The sequence below is a fragment of the Oratosquilla oratoria genome, chromosome 2, assembly GCF_046742065.1.
Source record: "Oratosquilla oratoria isolate Oo_2021 chromosome 2, ASM4674206v1, whole genome shotgun sequence".
Taxonomy (NCBI): Eukaryota; Metazoa; Arthropoda; class Malacostraca; order Stomatopoda; family Squillidae; genus Oratosquilla; species Oratosquilla oratoria.
This window is the reverse complement of record NC_134778.1, coordinates 16,533,234-16,554,140: the sequence shown is the minus strand read 5'-3', so window position 1 is coordinate 16,554,140 and position 20,907 is coordinate 16,533,234. Positions and strand designations below refer to the sequence as shown.

Below are 20,907 nucleotides of genomic sequence, written 5' to 3'. Positions count from 1 at the left end.
TGCCTCTTATCTTGGCTCCATCTGGATGATAGTCATCCCTGCATCTTGCCCACTGCCCTGGGTCGTAAGCAATATAGCAAGACACATCCACAGCAAAGTAGCTTCATTTAATTGGCAACTCCCTCTCTCCATTCCCTCATGCAGAAAAAGAACAGACGGAGAAATCCCTTGGGGCTGCATCAAAATATTCATACTCCTTCACCCCCCCCATCCCCCACCCACTCCCTTCCATGCATCACAGCTTCATCTATACACAATCATTCTCCACTCATCCCTATCTTGTCTTCCCCCTTACTTCCTCCACACATATTCCCCTTTTTCCCAATGCCCCTTTTACCCCATCCATCCATCTCATTCTTGGTCACCCCCTCATGTTCACTCCTTCCACCTCTGCATTCCACACGTCTTTTACTAATTTTTCTTCACTCATTCTTTCCATGTGTTCAAACCATCTCAATACTTTTTCATTAACCCCATCTCCCAACTCCCTTTCCACCCCCACTCTCCTCATTTCTCACACTATCCAACCATACTTATCAGGCATTTCATCTCAAACACATTTAAGCTCCTCCTCTCTTATGTTCCATGTTTCTGCCCCGTACAGTGCTGTCAGCACAATCACTCCTTCATACAATCTCTCAAATGTCATTTCTAATTACACTTTTTAATCCCCCAAGGCATTTACTTGCTTCTCTCAATCTACATTCTACCTTCACCTCCACTCCTCCCTTTCCTGCCACACTCACATCCAAGTATTTAAAGCTATCCACTTCCTCCAGTCTCCCTTAATACTCACTTCAGTCTGCTGGCACATTCTCCCCTTGTACATCTCATCACCTTTTACCCACATTTATCTTTAACTTCTTTCCACTATATAGTCCATTCAAGCCCTATCTACCACCCTTACATCCACCACCCTCTCCCATATGTACTTATGCTTCACCTTCTTCCTAAAAACTGTATTTGCTATCATCAACTCTCTAGACACATCTCCACTATCAACTCTCAATTACAATTTTTTCCTGGAACTCATTTCCCAACCATTCCATCTATTGGTTCATTTCCTACTCTACAGTAGCATTAAGATCTCCCAATACCACTACATTTACATTTCTCCCTAAACCCTCTATATACTCATTTAAATCTATCCACGAAGCCTCCCTTTCCTCTACACTCTTCTCACTACCAGGTCAATATACAATTACAAAAAACCACATCTCCTTTCCCAGTTTCACCTTCATCCACATTAACCTTAAAGAAACCTCCTTCCACTCCACCACACGTTTACCTATTTCTTCACTTACTTATAGCCACCCCTTCTCCCTCTTGTCCTCTCTTCACTCCTGAGACCCTCCCTACTACACTCCCAAAGTCAAATTCACTTCTCCCTATCAACTTAGTTTTACTCAGTGCCAACACATCCATCTTTCTTTTCACAAACATACTGCCTATCTCTTCACTTTCATTTTCATCTGTACTAGATCCACACACATTAAGAGACCCAAACCTTAGGGTTCTGGTTGGAAAACTCCTAGACCTCTTATGCCCTTTGCTCTTTTTTTTTTTTTTTTTTTTTTTTAAAGGAATGTTCCCTTTGGGGCTACAGAAAGTAGGATGCTTTGTCCTATCCCCATCCCATTTTTGTTGCCTTTTATGACTCTGGTGGGAACACTCAGTGTCCGTATTCTTCTCCCCCACCACAGAGTTTGGCAAAATAAGGAAATGAACATTCAGATAAGTGGTACAGGACAGTATTAAGAGTGGGGGTCAGCATATCGGAGGGATAGTTGCAGTATAATACAGTATCATCATTTCCCTATGAATAGAGATTTCCTCTATCACAAACAAAATGACATGTGGCTCAGGTCCATAGGGGCATCCCATACAGACCCTAAGTATCAGCTGCATGCTACTGAGCAGCATTTAACCCCACAATAACATGCAGCCAATACCCAAGACATAGGTGTGTGTGTATTTACCTAGTTGTATTTTACGGGAAGGGGAGCTATGCTCGTGGGGTCCCGTCTTCATATCTCATTTTATCTAAACTATTTTTAAATTCATGTATTGTTTTTGCACACACCACTTTCTCATCTAACTTGTTCCAACTGTCTATTGCTCTGTGAGGAAAGCTGTTCTTTTTAAAATCTCTTCTATAGCTGTCTTTTTTTATTTTCTTTCCGTGTCCTCTTGTATTTCTGTCATCCCATTTTATCAGATTCTCTCTATCAGTAATTTCTATGCCTTTCATGATTCTGTAAATAGCTATCAAATCTCCTCTCTCTCTTCTTTGCTCTAGTGTCTGTAGTTTAAGTTTTTGTAGTCTCTCTTCATATGATAGTTTTGAGAGTGTTGGTGCCAGTTTTGTAATTGCTCTTTGTATTCTTTCAAGTTTTTTTATACATTTTTTTGTACTTGGTGACCATATCGTTGCTGCATATTCCAATCTTGGTCTTATCAGGGTGATTAGGATTTTCCTCACCATTTCTTCATCCAGGTATGTAAATGCCACTTTGATTGTTCTTATTAAATTATAAGTTTCTCCAAAAATCTTATTTATATGTTTCTCAGGTGACATATTATTCATAACAATGACTCCCAGGTCCTTCTCATTTTCTACTTTTTTTATTCCTTCTTCTCCCAAATTATATGATCCTGTTATTCTGTTTTTGCTTTTTCCAAATTCCATTATACTACACTTTTTTGTATTGAACTCCATCTCCCACTTCCTACTCCATTCTTGTACTTTATTTAGATCTCTCTGTAGTGATTCACAATCTTCTTCAGTTTTCACTCTTTTCAGTAATTTTGCATCATCTGCAAAGAAGCTCATATAGCTTTCAATTCCTTCATCCATATCATTAATATATATAGCAAACATTATTGGGGCCAGAACTGTTCCCTGCGGGACACCGCTTATTACTTCATTCCATTTTGAGTGCTGATCTCTTATCACTACTCTCATTTTTCTTTCTTGCAAAAAGTCTTCCATCCAATTTAGCAATTTACCTTGTATTCCTCCTTCATATTCTAATTTCTTAAGCAACTTCTTATGTGGTACTTTGTCAAAAGCTTTTTTTAGGTCTAGAAATGCACAATCAGCCCATCCATCTCTTTCTTGTATTATATCTATTAGCCTTGAATAGAAACATATTAAATTGGTGACGCATGATCGTCCTTGTCTGAATCCAAATTGCCTTGGATTTAGTACGTTGTTTTTTTTCCAAGTATTTTACCCATCTACTTTTGATAATTCTTTCACATATTTTTGCTATTGTACTTGTTAGAGAGACTGGTCTATAGTTGGTAGGTTCTTCTTTATTTCCTCCTTTATATATAGGTACTATATTTGCTTTTTTCAAATCTTCTGGAACTTTTCCTTCTTTTAAGGAACTGCTTATTATGCTATGTATTTTGTCTGCCAGTTCATTCCTGCATTCTTTCAGAATCCAGTTTGCTATTTCATCTGGCCCATGCGATTTTCTGACATCAAAATTACCCAAGTGTGTCAATATTTCATTCTTTGTTACTTCTATTTCTTCCATAGGGGGGACTTTTTCCTTCCACTCAATCTCTTCAGGTTGTATATTTTCCCTTGTAAACACTGATTTAAAATGTTTGTTCATAATTTCTGCCATTTCCATTTCCTCAGTGTATTCAACTCCTCCTTGTCTTAATTTCTCTAAGTCTTGTTTATTTTTCAGTTTATTGTTTACAAATCTGTAGAATAGTTTTGGTTGATCTTTACACTTTTCTATAACATCTTTTTCATATTTTCTTTTTTCCTCTCTGCACTTTTGTACATATTCATTTCTATAACCAGTATATATTTTCCATTTTTCAGGTCTCTGTCTTTTTTCCATCTGTTCCAGGCTTTGTCTCTTTTGTCCTTTAACTCCCTACAACTTTTGTTATACCAGCATTTTACATATTCTTTTTCTTGTTTTTGTCTTGGGACATACTTTTCCACTCCTTTTTTGTAAATTTTTGTCAAAATATTCCATTTCTCTTCCACTGTTGTTTCTTCTTTGTATATTTCTTCCCAGTTTTCTTGTTGGAAGAATTCTCTTATTTTATCAAAGTTTGTTTTTTCATACATCATTCTTCCTTTTCTATATTGTTCATTTCTTTTCATATATTTTTCTTCATTAAGTTCCAGTTCAATCAATATGTGGTCACTTTTACCTATTGGTGTTTTATATTCAATCTTGTCCACTATTCTAGGTTCAGATGTAATTATTAAGTCTAGCCTCGATGGTTCTTCTTCATTTCTATACCTAGTGTTCTCTTGTATCCATTGTGTCATTGAATGGTCAGTAATCATCTCAAGTAGAGCATTTCCCCATGAGTCATCACCACTCTTTACTGTCATTTCTTCCCAGCAGATTTCTTTGCAATTAAAGTCGCCCATCATAACTATTCTTCCTCCGTCTTCCATTATTTTAGTTAATGCTATCTTTGTGTCCTCTAACATACTTTTATGTTCACTCTCCTCCCATGAGGCTGTTTTCGGAGGCACATAATTGATCACAAATTTTCTGCTCTTCTTATCTCGGTCTTCCACTTCTATCATAATCATCTCTACTGTATTCTTTCCATATATGACACCTTTCACGTTTATATCCTTCTTAGTCAGGAACATAACTCCACCCCCTTGTTTTTTCTCTCTGTTTCTAATCCAATAATTGTATGTATCATGTCCTACACTGTTGGGTGGTAGTGGGCCTTTTAATTTTGTTTCTACAATTCCCATTATGTCCGGTTCTTTTTCTTTCAAATAATCATTCAGTTCATTCAATCCTGTTATCAATCCATCTATATTTGTGTAAGACACTCTTAGTTTTCTGCCACTTCCATTGTATTCTCTGTTTCCCTTATGTTTTTCTTTAGTATGTCGAACTGCTTTATTTTCATGTTCACTACTCTCCAATAGAATCTCTCTTTCTCTGACTCCATTCTTTCCTCGTTTTTTGCCTTAGCTTCAATTCTTTTCTGCTTTTCTGCCTCTCTTTCCTCCTTATTCATTTCTCTTTTTATCCATACCTTTTTATATTGATCATTTGTTGCTAGTTTCCCTGTCTTGGATAGAATTTTCTCTGCTGTTGTTTGTGACCTGAATTTAATCTTAATTGGTCTGGTCTTATCTGTACTATATTTTCCGAGTCTGAATTTTTCCTCAGTTTCCTTTATAATTTCTGGTTCATCTTCCTGGACTAATTTTAATAAACTGCTTACTCTTTCATTTTCCTCCTTGATTCTTGCGGTTCTATCTGGGTTATGTTTCTCTTCCATTCCTAATATAATTATACATTTCTTTTTGTCAGCTAATTCTCTTACTATATTCTCCTTCTGTCTCATCACTTTAATAACTGAGTCTTCATTATGTTCTTTCAATTGCTGTTTGACTATGTCAGTGAATGAAACCTTATTCCCTTCTTGAGTTATTCTCCAATTTTTAGCTTCTGTAGCTATTTTCTCTCTGTTTTCATCACTATTCTTCTTCAATTTCTCATTCTCCTCCTTTACATTTCCTAACTGTCTTTTTAGGTCCTCTATTTCTTCAGTTAAGTTTCTGTTAGCCTTCTCTAGTTGTTCCAACCTTTCAATTCTTTGGAAAATGGAGTCTATGTTACCTAACTTACGCTCCAAGTCCTCGATCACCTTATCAACTCTCTCCTCTAGTCTTATCAGTCGGGGGGGGGGGGGGGGTTGTGTCCCCCCCACCCTCTTTAAATCCCTGGAACATATTCTCGTCACTTTCTTCTGTATTGCTCCTCTCTATACTTCTAATCTTTACATTTTTATTAGACATTTGATCCTCGCTAAGTCTTTTGTTTACCTTCCGCTTGTCTGGCTGGGCAAAGTCTACTCCCTCCTCATTTCCTTCCATTTCCCTCAGTAATCCCTCCCCTTTTCCTCTTTCCCTACGTTCCCACTACTCCACGAGCAATTTCCCCCCCACCCTGCAAAAACACTAGGCACTTCTCTTTGCGTTGGGATCCACAGACTTCACTTTTCTTCAGAACGTCTTCTAAGCCGTCCATTCGTTGAAGTGTGTGTGTATTTACCTAGTTGTATTTTACGGGAAGGGGAGCTATGCTCGTGAGGTCCCGTCTTCATATCTCATTTTATCTAAACTATTTTTAAATTCATGTATTGTTTTTGCACACACCACTTTCTCATCTAACTTGTTCCAACTGTCTATTGCTCTGTGAGGAAAGCTGTTCTTTTTCAAATCTCTTCTATAGTTGTCTTTTTTTATTTTCTTTCCGTGTCCTCTTGTATTTCTGTCATCCCATTTTATCAGATTCTCTCTATCAGTAATTTCTATGCCTTTCATGATTCTGTAAATAGCTATCAAATCTCCTCTCTCTCTTCTTTGCTCTAGTGTCTGTAGTTTAAGTTTTTGTAGTCTCTCTTCATATGATAGTTTTGAGAGTGTTGGTGCCAGTTTAGTAATTGCTCTTTGTATTCTTTCAAGTTTTTTTATACATTTTTTTGTACTTGGTGACCATATCGTTGCTGCATATTCCAATCTTGGTCTTATCAGGGTGATTAGGATTTTCCTCACCATTTCTTCATCCAGGTATGTAAATGCCACTTTGATTGTTCTTATTAAATTATAAGTTTCTCCAAAAATCTTATTTATATGTTTCTCAGGTGACATATTATTCATAACAATGACTCCCAGGTCCCTCTCATTTTCTACTCTTTTTATTCCTTCTTCTCCCAAATTATATGATCCTGTTATTCTGTTTTTGCTTTTTCCAAATTCCATTATACTACACTTTTTTGTATTGAACTCCATCTCCCACTTCCTACTCCATTCTTGAACTTTATTTAGATCTCTCTGTAGTGATTCACAATCCTCTTCAGTTTTCACTCTTTTCAGTAATTTTGCATCATCTGCAAAGAAGCTCATATAGCTTTCAATTCCTTCATCCATATCATTAATATATATAGCAAACATTATTGGGGCCAGAACTGTTCCCTGCGGGACACCGCTTATTACTTCATTCCATTTTGAGTGCTGATCTCTTATCACTACTCTCATTTTTCTTTCTTGCAAAAAGTCTTCCATCCAATTTAGCAATTTACCTTGTATTCCTCCTTCATATTCTAATTTCTTAAGCAACTTCTTATGTGGTACTTTGTCAAAAGCTTTTTTTAGGTCTAGAAATGCACAATCAGCCCATCCATCTCTTTCTTGTATTATATCTATTAGTCTTGAATAGAAACATATTAAATTGGTGACGCATGATCGTCCTTGTCTGAATCCAAATTGCCTTGGATTTAGTACGTTGTTTTTTTCCAAGTATTTTACCCATCTACTTTTGATAATTCTTTCACATATTTTTGCTATTGTACTTGTTAGAGAGACTGGTCTATAGTTGGTAGGTTCTTCTTTATTTCCTCCTTTATATATAGGTACTATATTTGCTTTTTTCCAATCTTCTGGAACTTTTCCTTCTTTTAAGGAACTGCTTATTATGCTATGTATTTTGTCTGCCAGTTCATTCCTACATTCTTTCAGAATCCAGTTTGCTATTTCATCTGGCCCATGCGATTTTCTGACATCAAAATTACTCAAGTGTGTCAATATTTCATTCTTCGTTACTTCTATTTCTTCCATAGGGGGGACTTTTTCCTTCCACTCAATCTCTTCAGGTTGTATATTTTCCCTTGTAAACACTGATTTAAAATGTTTGTTCATAATTTCTGCCATTTCCATTTCCTCAGTGTATTCAACTCCTCCTTGTCTTAATTTCTCCAAGTCTTGTTTGTTTTTCAGTTTATTGTTTACAAATCTGTAGAATGGTTTTGGTTGATCTTTACACTTTTCTATAACATCTTTTTCATATTTTCTTTTTTCCTCTCTGCACTTTTGTACATATTCATTTCTATAACCAGTATATATTTTCCATTTTTCAGGTCTTCTGTCTTTTTTCCATCCGGTCCAGGCTTTGTCTCTTTTGTCTTTTAACTCCCTACAACTTTTGTTGTACCAGCATTTTACATATTCTTTTTCTTGTTTTTGTCTTGGGACATACTTTTCCACTCCTTCTTTGTAAATTTTTGTCAAAATATTCCATTTCTCTTCCACTGATGTTTCTTCTTTGTATATTTCTTCCCAGTTTTCTTGTTGGAAGAATTCTCTTATTTTATCAAAGTTTGTTTTTTCATACATCATTCTTCCTTTTCTATATTGTTCATTTCTTTTCATATATTTTTCTTCATTAAGTTCCAGTTCAATCAATATGTGGTCACTTTTACCTATTGGTGTTTTATATTCAATCTTGTCCACTATTCTAGGTTCAGATGTAATTATTAAGTCTAGCCTCGATGGTTCTTCTTCATTTCTATACCTAGTGTTCTCTTGTATCCATTGTGTCATTGAATGGTCAGTAATCATCTCAAGTAGAGCATTTCCCCATGAGTCATCACCACTCTTTACTGTCATTTCTTCCCAGCAGATTTCTTTGCAATTAAAGTCGCCCATCATAACTATTCTTCCTCCGTCTTCCATTATTTTAGTTAATGCTATCTTTGTGTCCTCTAACATACTTTTATGTTCACTCTCCTCCCATGAGGCTGTTTTCGGAGGCACATAATTGATCACAAATTTTCTGCTCTTCTTATCTCTGTCTTCCACTTCTATCATAATCATCTCTACTGTATTCTTTCCATATATGACACCTTTCACGTTTATATCCTTCTTTGTCAGGAACATAACTCCACCCCCTTGTTTTTTCTCTCTGTTTCTAATCCAATAATTGTATGTATCATGTCCTACACTGTTGGGTGGTAGTGGGCCTTTTAATTTTGTTTCTACAATTCCCATTATGTCCGGTTCTTTTTCTTTCAAATAATCATTCAGTTCATTCAATCCTGTTATCAATCCATCTATATTTGTGTAAGACACTCTTAGTTTTCTGCCACTTCCATTGTATTCTCTGTTTCCCTTATGTTTTTCTTTAGTATGTCGAACTGCTTTATTTTCATGTTCACTACTCTCCAATAGAATCTCTCTTTCTCTGACTCCATTCTTTCCTCGTTTTTTGCCTTAGCTTCAATTCTTTTCTGCTTTTCTGCCTCTCTTTCCTCCTTATTCATTTCTCTTTTTATCCATACCTTTTTATATTGATCATTTGTTGCTAGTTTCCCTGTCTTGGATAGAATTTTCTCTGCTGTTGTTTGTGACCTGAATTTAATCTTAATTGGTCTGGTCTTATCTGTACTATATTTTCCGAGTCTGAATTTTTCCTCAGTTTCCTTTATAATTTCTGGTTCATCTTCCTGGACTAATTTTAATAAACTGCTTACTCTTTCATTTTCCTCCTTGATTCTTGCGGTTCTATCTGGGTTATGTTTCTCTTCCATTCCTAATATAATTATACATTTCTTTTTGTCAGCTAATTCTCTTACTATATTCTCCTTCTGTCTCATCACTTTAATAACTGAGTCTTCATTATGTTCTTTCAATTGCTGTTTGACTATGTCAGTGAATGAAACCTTATTCCCTTCTTGAGTTATTCTCCAATTTTTAGCTTCTGTAGCTATTTTCTCTCTGTTTTCATTACTATTCTTCTTCAATTTCTCATTCTCCTCCTTTACATTTCCTAACTGTCTTTTTAGGTCCTCTATTTCTTCAGTTAAGTTTCTGTTAGCCTTCTCTAGTTGTTCCAACCTTTCAATTCTTTGGAAAATGGAGTCTACGTTACCTAACTTACGCTCCAAGTCCTCGATCACCTTATCAACTCTCTCCTCTAGTCTTATCAGTCGGGGGGGGGGGGGGGGGGGGGGGGGGGGGGCCCCCCCCCGGTGTCCCCCCCACCCTCTTTAAATCCCTGGAACATATTCTCGTCACTTTCTTCTGTATTGCTCCTCTCTATACTTCTAATCTTTACATTTTTATTAGACATTTGATCCTCGCTAAGTCTTTTGTTTACCTTCCGCTTGTCTGGCTGGGCAAAGTCTACTCCCTCCTCATTTCCTTCCATTTCCCTCAGTAATCCCTCCCCTTTTCCTCTTTCCCTACGTTCCCACTACTCCACGAGCAATTTCCCCCCCACCCTGCAAAAACACTAGGCACTTCTCTTTGCGTTGGGATCCACAGACTTCACTTTTCTTCAGAACGTCTTCTAAGCCGTCCATTCGTTGAAGTGTGTGTGTGTGTGTGTGTGTGTGTGTATATATATATATATATATACATATATATATATATATATACATATATATATATATATAATTGAAAGAGAAAACAGTGAGTGCTAAAACTATACAAGACTTTAAGAAAGAACTGGATGCCGAAATATACAAATGCGGGTCTCTACGACCATAGCTCTTCTCCCACAAAATACAACTAGGTAAATACATGCTGAAAAATACAAAGATAGGTCACTACAAGCATAGCTCTTTTCCCATATAATACAACCAGGTAAAAATACATATTTATGCATATATATGGAAAACTGTATTTCTTCACATCTTTTAGATGTGTGGTATTTCTTAATTTGCTCCCATGACCTCTTAAAGCCCTCCCATCTTTAATCAGGAAATCTATTCTGTTGATGCTATCTATCCCCTTTAGTGACCTGAATATTGTAATCATATCACCTCTTTCTCTTTGATCTTTCAAAGTTGGCAGACCTAGTACTTTTTTAGTCTTTCCTCATATGGTTGATCTACTAAGCTGAGGACCAGTTTGGTTGATGCACATTGTGTGTGTGTGTATGTGTTTATATATATATATATATATATATATATATATATATATATATATATATATATATATATTATACATAAATTCTACTGAATGCAGCAACTAAACAAATTTACTTTCTTTTCTTATTGCTGCAAGGAATTTGAAAAAATATATATATAATAATAATTTCCTAGTATTATTACACAAGGAGCACTGTACTATGCACAAAAAAAATAATTTTGGAGCAAAATTTGGGCTATATGGATGACATAGCATGACATGATAACTCCAACTACTGACAGAGAAAGACAATCTAAAACACAGTATGTAAAATAGCAACTCATAATTTGCTGTAGTTATTTTTTTTTTCTTGAAAAATAAATCAATAAATCTGACCCTTCCCTTGAGGCCATTACTTCTTTAGCATTTTTCTATTCCCAAAGCATAAATCCTTTAATAATTCTGATTTTTTTCTGAAACTATTACTCTTTCAAAGTCCTTTAGGAGAGCTTCTACAACAAATATTTCCCTATCCTCTCCATTACAACAAGTTAAGAAATGCTCTCTCACAACTCAACTTTCTCCAATTACCAATATCTTTTCTGATCTGCCTGAAAACTCTACTCTCTTCCATTCTTTCCCTCCTATTTCTGTTCCCATTTATTCACTTGGCAAATCCATGATAGTGACCCTCCTTCACTCTGGCATCACTCACCTGCAGTGACATGTCCACTACATTTTCATCTGGAGGTTGCATAATGCGACACAGAAGTGGCTTGATAGATCCTAGTTTTAGCATTTTGAGGTGAAGAATGATCTCTTCTAGTCTTGTTCGCTGGATTTCAGGTAAGGGGTACTCGTCTAGAACCATTTCCCTTGCACGAGAGTAGAGATGGAAGCATACGCCATCTTGCACACTAAATTTGAAGAGAAATGATAAAAAGTTTTCTTATTTTACTGCAGTGGTGCTATGGCATCATAACAATAGGAGATAAAGCATTTACACCACAGTAACCAGGATCTGTTCAATCATCAGTATTATTTTCTACTGTATTTACTTTTATACTTACTTTAGGACATAAAAGCAATTGGGGTAAAGCACTTACACTATAGTAACCAGCATCTGTTCAATTATTATAAATACTCTATACAGTACTCTTTCATTTCTGTACTGGAATACTGGCTGTATACTTATATGTTGTGATCTAAGGGTCTTAAGTGACATCCTTATGGACTGGACTCATGCAGCATTCATGTTCTGAGACACCTCTCATTCCTGAATATCACCTTTTTTATCATGATCCTGTGGCAGGGTGATAAGCTTGCCACCAGTGTATTCAATACATGTCATATAAACTAAGTGTGTGAGGTATCTGGGAATTCCCCTTTCTGATTTTTTCCTAAAAGGAGGCACTGGAGGGGAAAACCCATTGGTACAGTAAACACGAGATAAATCATACCCTAAACAAAAGAGAATCTTTTATAAGACAATTGTGGACAAAGATGATAAATAGAGACAAGCATATTTAAAAGAGGAAAAAATGCCTGCCACTGTAATAAGCTAACACTCCTAAGTGAACATAATTCAGATGGTGGTTGAGTGATGAGGGGTCAAACCACACTCCAAAACTAAATATTGTTTCACTTTCACTGAATACACATACCAATAGTAAGATACTGAAAGGAGGATCTCAATTAGAGATTGGTCTAAATCATGAATTGGGAGTCTATGACACACATAATTAGCTTTTATAGTATGCACTAAGCAAAACATTATACAAAAACAAGTGCATAAACAAATGACTCCACTTGACATTTCTGATATGCTTGAGAATAATTTTAAAGGTCTTTCAAACCAAAAAATATGCATGCTATATCATTGCCTCAAGTTTCAATAAATGGAAAAACTATCACAGTAGCTGGCAACAGTCCTTGGAACTTCCCACAAATCTCTCTGCTCCAAGAGAGGGATGGGTGAATTGCATGTACCTGGACCTAGAGAAGGTATTTAATAAAGTACCTCACTGTTGACTGATGTGGAAATTGGAACACATTCGAAGACTGAGTGGCAAAGCACTAGAATGGATAAAAGACTTTTTGAAGGAAAGATACATAAGGACAGGAGTAAAGGATGCCAAGCTGGAGAGAAGTAACAAGCAGAGTTCCACAAGGCTCAGTACTTGTACCAGTAATGTTTCTTGTCTATGTCAATGACATGATGGAAGGGACAACAAGCTATGCCAACATGTTTGCAGATAATGCAAAAATCATGAGAAGAGTGATAAATCAGGAGGATGGTAGACTACTGCAAAAAGATCTGAACACTATTTTTGCATGCAGCCAAAAATGGGAAATGAAGTTCAATACCAAAAAATACAAAGTAATGGTAATGGGCAATAGCAGCAAAAGGCCATCCTTAAACTATTCCTTGGGAAGTGAACACATTACAAAAGCAAAAGAGGAGAAAGACTTTGGAGTCTGGATAAAAGACAATCTGTCACCTGACAGACATATCAGCAGGACTGTGGGGAGACACACACTACTGCAGAAGACTAAAGAGGTGTTCCATTATATGGATGGAGGGATGATGAAAAAAATAAAAAACCCTGATACATCCAAGACTGGAATGTGCATCAACAGTATGGTCTTCATACAGTGTGAAGGATATAAGGAAGATCAAGAGAATACAAACGGCACCAACCAAACTGGTCCCCAGCCTGGCATATAAATTATATGAGCAAAGACTTAAATACTGGGTCTGCTAACTTTGAAAGATTGAAGGAGGTACTTACCTAGTTGTATTATATGGGAAGAGAGCTATCCTCACAGTGACCTGTCTTTGTATCTTTCAGCATCTAGTTTGTTCTTAAATTCTTGTATAGTTTTTGCACACACTGTTGCCTCATCCAATTTGTTCCATGGCATTATGAAGATTTTTTTCTTCTCAATTTATCAATCTCTGTTTTCTAAGCCAATTTTGTTTCCTTTTCTTGCTCAAGTTTTTGCTCCAGATCATGTAATCTCAATTACCTCCATGGTAGAGTATCCAACTTCATATTTTCTTTTTCAAATTAATTCCCAGGACTTCATTAATTTTTTCAGTGGACTTACCTTTTTGGGTGTGTAGCCTTCGAATGTTCCATTGTGTAAATACAGCAATAAAAGGCAACAATGTGATGTAAACAAACTGGAAATTAATACTGATCTTTCGTTTCCTACCATGAGTGACATTGGAGACAAAGCCTACTGTTTCCCTTCCCTCTATCCAAAAGTTGAAACAAAGTTTTGCCTCTACTGTGACCTTGAATAGTTTTGCTGTAGTTGCTTTGTTGTGCTCTGATTGTTAGGTCATCTTCATATGTGAGAAATTTGATGTGCTCCAAATTTGGGGTAGAAAGGTCATTCATGAATAAGTTGAACAAGGTTGGTAATAGTATTGCTAGCAGACTACTTAGTATTACCTTTCGGTACTTGCAATACAGTAGTCTTATGGATGTTGGTCTTTCTAATTGAGCTCGGAAATCGATTGATTTTTTTTGTTTTTTTTCTGAGGAATTTTCTTTGAATTTTGTCAATGGATAATGTACTTCCATAATAAAGACATAATCCTATTGTGCAAAAATAATAAATATTCAAACTGCTACTACTGTTTGGGCATGGTTATAATTATCAACATACTAAACATGTGTAGGTTCAGTGGTTATTTGTTCTACTATTTACCCCATAATTTTTTTTGCCATTTATAACAAATCCTTCTAGAAATTCTAATATTCAACACATCATAATAAGCTCATAAAAACATTTTTATAAGAGTAGTAGAGCATGTGTCAGGATTAGAAATGGAGAGAGTGAGTGGTTTGAGGTAAAGGTGGGACTTCATCAGGGATGTGTTATGTCGCCCTGGCTGTTCAACTTATACATGGATGGGGTGGTACAAGAGGTAAATGCAAGGGTGGTGGGTCAGGGATTGGAGATGGTTAAAGAAAATGGAGAAAAGTGGGAAATGAGCCAGCTATTGTTTGCAGACAACACTGCACTTGTAGCAGGATTAGAGGAGGGACTGAGGAAGTTAATGACAGAGTTTGGGAGTGTGAAAGAAGAAAGTTGAAGGTAAATGTGGGTAAAAGTAAGGTGATGAGATGTACAAAGAGTGAAAGTGGCAGCAGACTGGAAGTGAGTATTAAGGGAGAGCGATTAGAGGAAGAGGATAGTTTCAGATACTTGGGTGCGAATGTGGCGGGAAAGGGAGGAGTGGAGGTGGAGGTAGAATGTAGATTGAGAAGAGCGAGTAAATTCCTTGGTGGATTCAAAAGTGTAATGAGAAATAGACATTTGGTATTGGATGTTGTTGTTGCAGGAACTGATGCACTCTCCCTCCTCTCTCTTTCACACAAAATTATTAAGAAAATTTGAAACAACAGGAGGTATATGGGGAAAACTATTGAAATGGATGGAACATTTCTTTTCTTGCATGGAAGAAAAATGAGTGGTGCTGCTCAGAGACAAAAACTCTACCTGGGAAGAAATGATTAGTGGTGTCCCACAGCCTCACTACACTTTTTGTCATACCAGTACTTAATGTTCATTTTTTCCTGTTTTTGTTTTGGTACATATTTATCCACTCCTTTATCACAGATTTCCTTTAAAATTGTCCTTTTCTCTTCCATCTGTGTTTCTTCATTATAGAATTTTTCCCAACTTGATTTTTGAAAGAATTTTCTAAGTTTCCCAAAATCCGTTTTGTTATACACACTCTTCCTTTTTGTGTATTTCTTGTTTCTCTTCTCTTTTAGTTCAAGCTCAAATAGTATGTGATCAATCTTCCTAATTGGTGTCTTCTATTCAATTTTATCCACAATTTCAGGCTTGATGGTTCTTTGTTATTTCTATATCTGGTATTTTCTTTTACCTATTGAGTCATTGTATATTCAATGGTCATGTCAAGTAGTAAGTTTCCCCTCTCCACTCTTCACTCTCAACATATTTCTCTGGAGTTAAAATCGCCCATAATTACTAGATTTCCTCCTTTCAGCATTTTATTTAATGTATACCTTGTGTCTTCCACCATTTTAGAATGGCAACTCTCTTTCCAAGAATGTGTTTTTGGGGGCACATAGATCACCACAAAATTTCTACTTTTCATATCACTATTTTCAACTTGTATCATGAATTCCACATTATTTTCTCCTTCTGTGATCTTTGTCATATTTTTAAGCCCTTCTTAGTCAAAAACATGACTCCACCCAGTTTTTCCTCTCTATTTTTCATCCAGTGATTGTAAACCTTGTCCAACACTATTTGGTGGTAGTGGACCTTTTAATTTTGTCTCCACAATTTCCATTATATCTTTTTTTTCTGCCAGATAATCATTTAATTTATCTAATCCTGAAATCAGACCAATGTTGGTATAAGTTGCTTTTAATTTTTTTCTTTCTTTTCCTCCTTGTTTTCTGTTTCCTGCATTTCCTTTCCTTTGATATACCACTTTCACAGCCTCAAGTCCAGCGCTCTCCACAAAAACTCCTTCTTTTCAGTCTCTGTTCTTTTCTCGTTTTATTCATTAGCTTCATTTCTTAATGTCTTTTCTCTCCTTTTTCCTCATTGCTCATTTCCTTTCTTATCCATACACTTTTGTAGTTTTCACTTTTTGCCAACTTTGCTGTCTTTGCTAATATTTCTTCTGCTATAATTTGTGACCTTAGTTTAATTTTTAGAGGTCGATTCTTTTCTTTTGAGTATTGCCCCATTCTATGCACTTCTATTTCCTTTTCTATTTCTTGCCCTTCATCTTGTACTTCTTTCAGAATTTCTTTTGCTATTTTTTCTCCTCTTTTTCTCTTAAGTACCTAACTAAATTATGTTTCCTTTATACCATATACCACTATGCACTTTTTTTGTCTACTGTGTCCCTGACCCAATTTTCTTTTTCTTTGATTACTTTAATAAATGTTTCTTTTGCATTTTCTTGTACTTATTGTTGGACAATTTCTTTAAATGCTATTTTTTTATTCTCCTGATCTAATTTCCATTGGTTTTTAATTTTTTGAAGATCTGTCTCCCTTATACTATCTCCAACTTTCTCGGTCACTGCTTTAATTTGTTTGTTTACCTCTCTTTTCAAAGCCTCATTTTTGTTAGTATCTTCATTTTTCATCCTTTCATTTTCATTTTTTACTTTGATTAGTTCTTTTTTTAGGTCACTTACCTCTATTTCTCCATTTTCTTTTTTCAATTCACTTACTTCTTTATACATTGCAAAGTATTCACTCTTTAGATCTATAACCTCTTTCTTTAACTCCATAATCTTTTGATTTCATGAAATATTTTTATAGCTCATCTCCTTTTCTAATTCTACAATTTTACTCAGACTTCTATCATCTCTTGCAAAGCTGGAAAAAAACACAATAACTTTCCTCTTCTTACCTTTGATTCCATTGTGGCGTCTCAACATTACAGCTTTTCTCAGGGATGATACCTAAAGGCGATTCAACCCTGCTCACATCTAGTCTTCTTTTGGTTGCTTCACTATATTTCTTCCTGCCTTGACCATTCTCCATTTCTGCTTCTTTGTCACTCTCCAATTTCACTCTATTAACTCATTTTGAGCACCCTCAAGCCTTCCCCTTCCCATACAAATACAAACTAGGTGTTCATTTCCTCCAACTTAGTGAAAAAGCGCTATTCTCCAGAGCTCATTTGAGACATCCTTTCCAGTCAGTGGTTCGCTGTATGTGTGTGTGTATTTACTTAGTTGTATTATACGGGAAGGGGAGCTACACTTGTGGTGACCTGTCTTTGTATCTTGCAACATCTATTTTGTTCTTAAATTCATATGTGGTGTTTGCACACACTATTGTTTTGTCCAATTTGTTCCAGACATCCACCACTCACATTCAACTAGGTAAATTCTTAGTGTCTATAAGCAATAATTTGATAACCTTCAGCTTTCTTGTATAAGTTGTTATGATATCACAGACCACCTGAAAGGACTCAGCAGACCTCCGGTTAAGAAACCCTCTTTCTTAGTAACTTCAATCCCCCCACCACTACAATGTAGTACTGTGTATACACACATTAGTCATCCATCATAACAACTATTTCTTCCATGCTACTAATTCATACCACACAAATCCTAATGACCACAATGAATAATTTTTGAACAGTAACTGCCAGCTCCAATATTACCCAATTGCTACTACTGTGCACCAGACTTACCGCCCAGCTCTTCCTCTCCGCTGCCTTGCATTTGCAAGAGTTACCCATTCTGGCAGCAGTGTACTCAAGTTGGCTTCCTTATCAAAATTCTTCATTTTAATCCGTCCACAGTCTACTACATAAACAATGTCATCAATTGTGATACTTGTTTCTGCAATGTTGGTTGCCAGTACAATCTTCCGTACTCCTTTGGGGGAAGTAACAATATTTAACTGATGAGAGTATGTATATATGTATGTATGTGTATATATATATATATATATATATATATATATATATATATATATATATATATATATATATATATATTTTTTTTTTTTTCCCTTCTTTTTTTACAGAAAAGAAATGCATTCTACAACATACAGGTACTGTATTTTTTGGGCATATAAGGCACACAAGCACCCAATTTTTGAAGACCTATTCAAGAAAAATAAAGAAATACTGCCTTTAACCCCAAGGCCCCTAATATCATTAGTATGTTTTTGAGCATAAGTAAACTTGCTGGAGCATAATGGAAAAATACTACTTAATATTAACAGTAAGCACTGGTATTTCATTTCATTAGTGAGAATTACAACTACTGTTGTACTAAACAGCCTGTCCATTCACAATCAACTAATGCAACATTATTTTTTGCACCTAAAATTGCAAGGATTTTTTTGTACAATATGAAATATGAAACAAATAAAGAAACAATATTACTAAGTAGATAAAACAATAAGGACCTATTAAAACAAACTCAACTTATCTGATATAAATGGCACACAGCCATAAAATATGGCAAGCAATAAGATGCATTACCTTAACTTAGTAGTACCCATGTGCAGCAGTCTCATTCACTGAAACCATTAGCTATCCCAGTCCCCTTTATTTAACATGGCAAATTAAATTACCATCAACCCCTTTACCTACTTAAACAAATGTAATTCAAAAATTTATTTTGCCATGTTTTGAACAGGAGGGGTGAGACAGCCCCCCAACCCTATGCTAAACATGGCCAATCAACTGCCATCAATCCCTTGCATATTCACGCTTTGCAAAATAAATGACTGACAATCACTTGCGTATTCAAACTTGGGTAACCTAATCTTTTGTTTTGCTGTGCTGATCACAGGAGGAGTGGGGGAGAAAATCACATTGTTGGATGTTGTGCATGTATATTATATGGAAGCATCTGTTGCTAGCCACATGTACAGTAGCACACCTGGTGTGAATGTGGGTTTGCTTTTTATGTACTGGTAAAATATGAATTACAATGATACCTACTAATCATAATATATGGTATTAACTGGTAATCAGGAAAGTCTCTGGTATTCCATTTATAGTACAACTAGACCTACCATAGCAAAGAAACCACCAATTATATGTAGCCCATGCCTACTCAAAGCTTAACGTGGAGGCCATGGGGGTTTTGTTAGACATAAAAAGTGCCTTATATGCTTGAAAATATAGTAAATACTGTACTGCTGTCTCCATATTCACCAAAATCGTATTGTTTGTCAATATTGTCATATCAAATATTCACTTATGTAACTACTGACTCCCACTTCAGTGTGAGCACACTATCCATTATAACTACAAATTAGCCTTACCTGCTGGTGGACGATCAAATACTTCCCGCTGGTTGACAGTTGGCATGAGGGAATGCAGAGGAAGAAAGATATGATTCCCTAAAATACAAGAGAAAAATAATTACTTGTTGAATGCTGATGAGGTTAGGTAATGCACCTGGCTTAATCGGGTGTCATGTGGAGTCTCTGAATAAGAAAGGTACAGTTATTTGAGGATGGGGATGTGCTGAAGGACTGGAGAAGTGTTTGCATATTTCCACTTTACAAAGGAAAAGGGGAAATGTGAATGCAGTACTTTGAGGAATCAGCCTGTAGAGCTCAAAATAACATTTATACATACATATACCAAGGCTTTTTCCCCCTTCCAAGGGAGGTAGCCAAAAAGGGAAAGGCATAAAAACACTCCCACCCATTTCATCCCTAAATACACTCCACACCCCTCCCACCCTTCCTCTCATCTGAGCACCTCCTGGATGATGGGTCATCCCTGCACCCTGCCCACCGCCCTGGGTCAGAAGCAGTGTCGCAAGACACAGTACATCCACAGCGAGGCCGCTTCATTTAATCGGCGACCCCCCCTCTCCGTCCCCCTTTGCATATAAGGCGAGGACGGGGAGAAATCCCTTCGGGCTGCGTCAAAATTTACTCACACATACTACCCCACCCCCCACTTCCCCGCCCATTCCTCCTCATGCAGTCACAACATCATCCATATACAACCATTCTCCACTCACCTCTGTCTTCCGTCCTCTCCCTTCCTTCCTCAACAGACATTCCCCTCTTCCCCAAAGCCCCCTTCACCCCATCCATCCACCTCATCCTAGGACGTCCCCTCATGTTCACTCCCTCCACATCTGCCTTCCATACCTCTTTTACTAGTCTTTCTTCACTCATTCTTTCCATGTGTCCAAACCATCCTAATATTCTTTCATCAACCCTATCTCCCAAATCCTTTTTCACCCCTGTTCTCCTCCTCACCTCCTCATTTCTCACTCTATCTAGCCTAGTAACCCCCACCATACTTCTCAGACACCTCATCTCAAACACATTCAAACTCCTTCTCTCTTCTTCTCTTATGTTCCACGTTTCTGCCCCATACAGTGCTGTTGGCACAATCACTCCTTCATACAGTCTCCTCTTCGCATCCATTCCCAAATGTCTATTCCTCATTACACTCTTTAAACCACCAAGGCATTTACTCGCTTCTCTCAATCTACATTCTACCTCCACCTTCACTCCACCTTTTCCTGCTACACTTGCACCCAAGTATCTAAAACTATCCACTTCCTCCAGTCGCTCTCCCTTAATGTTCACTTCCAGTCTACTGCCACTTTCACCCCTTGTACATCTCATCACCTTACTTTTACATACATACATATACCAAGGCTTTTTCCCCCTTCCAAGGGAGGTAGCCAC

At 36.6% G+C, this 20,907-nt stretch overlaps 1 protein-coding gene across 1 annotated transcript in view; it reads right to left on the bottom strand.

Annotated features, from left to right (window-relative positions):
- Rhau (ATP-dependent RNA helicase Rhau) overlaps positions 1-20,907 on the bottom strand; it is a 125,714-nt gene that overhangs the window by 15,785 nt on the left and 89,022 nt on the right. Inside the window, exons 14-16 of the mRNA XM_076205440.1 lie at positions 19,513-19,590; positions 17,921-18,107; positions 11,421-11,622 (exon numbers count right to left, since the gene is read on the bottom strand). Coding sequence (XP_076061555.1) covers positions 11,421-11,622; positions 17,921-18,107; positions 19,513-19,590 — 467 coding nt within the window. The remainder of the gene's footprint in view (positions 1-11,420; positions 11,623-17,920; positions 18,108-19,512; positions 19,591-20,907) is intronic.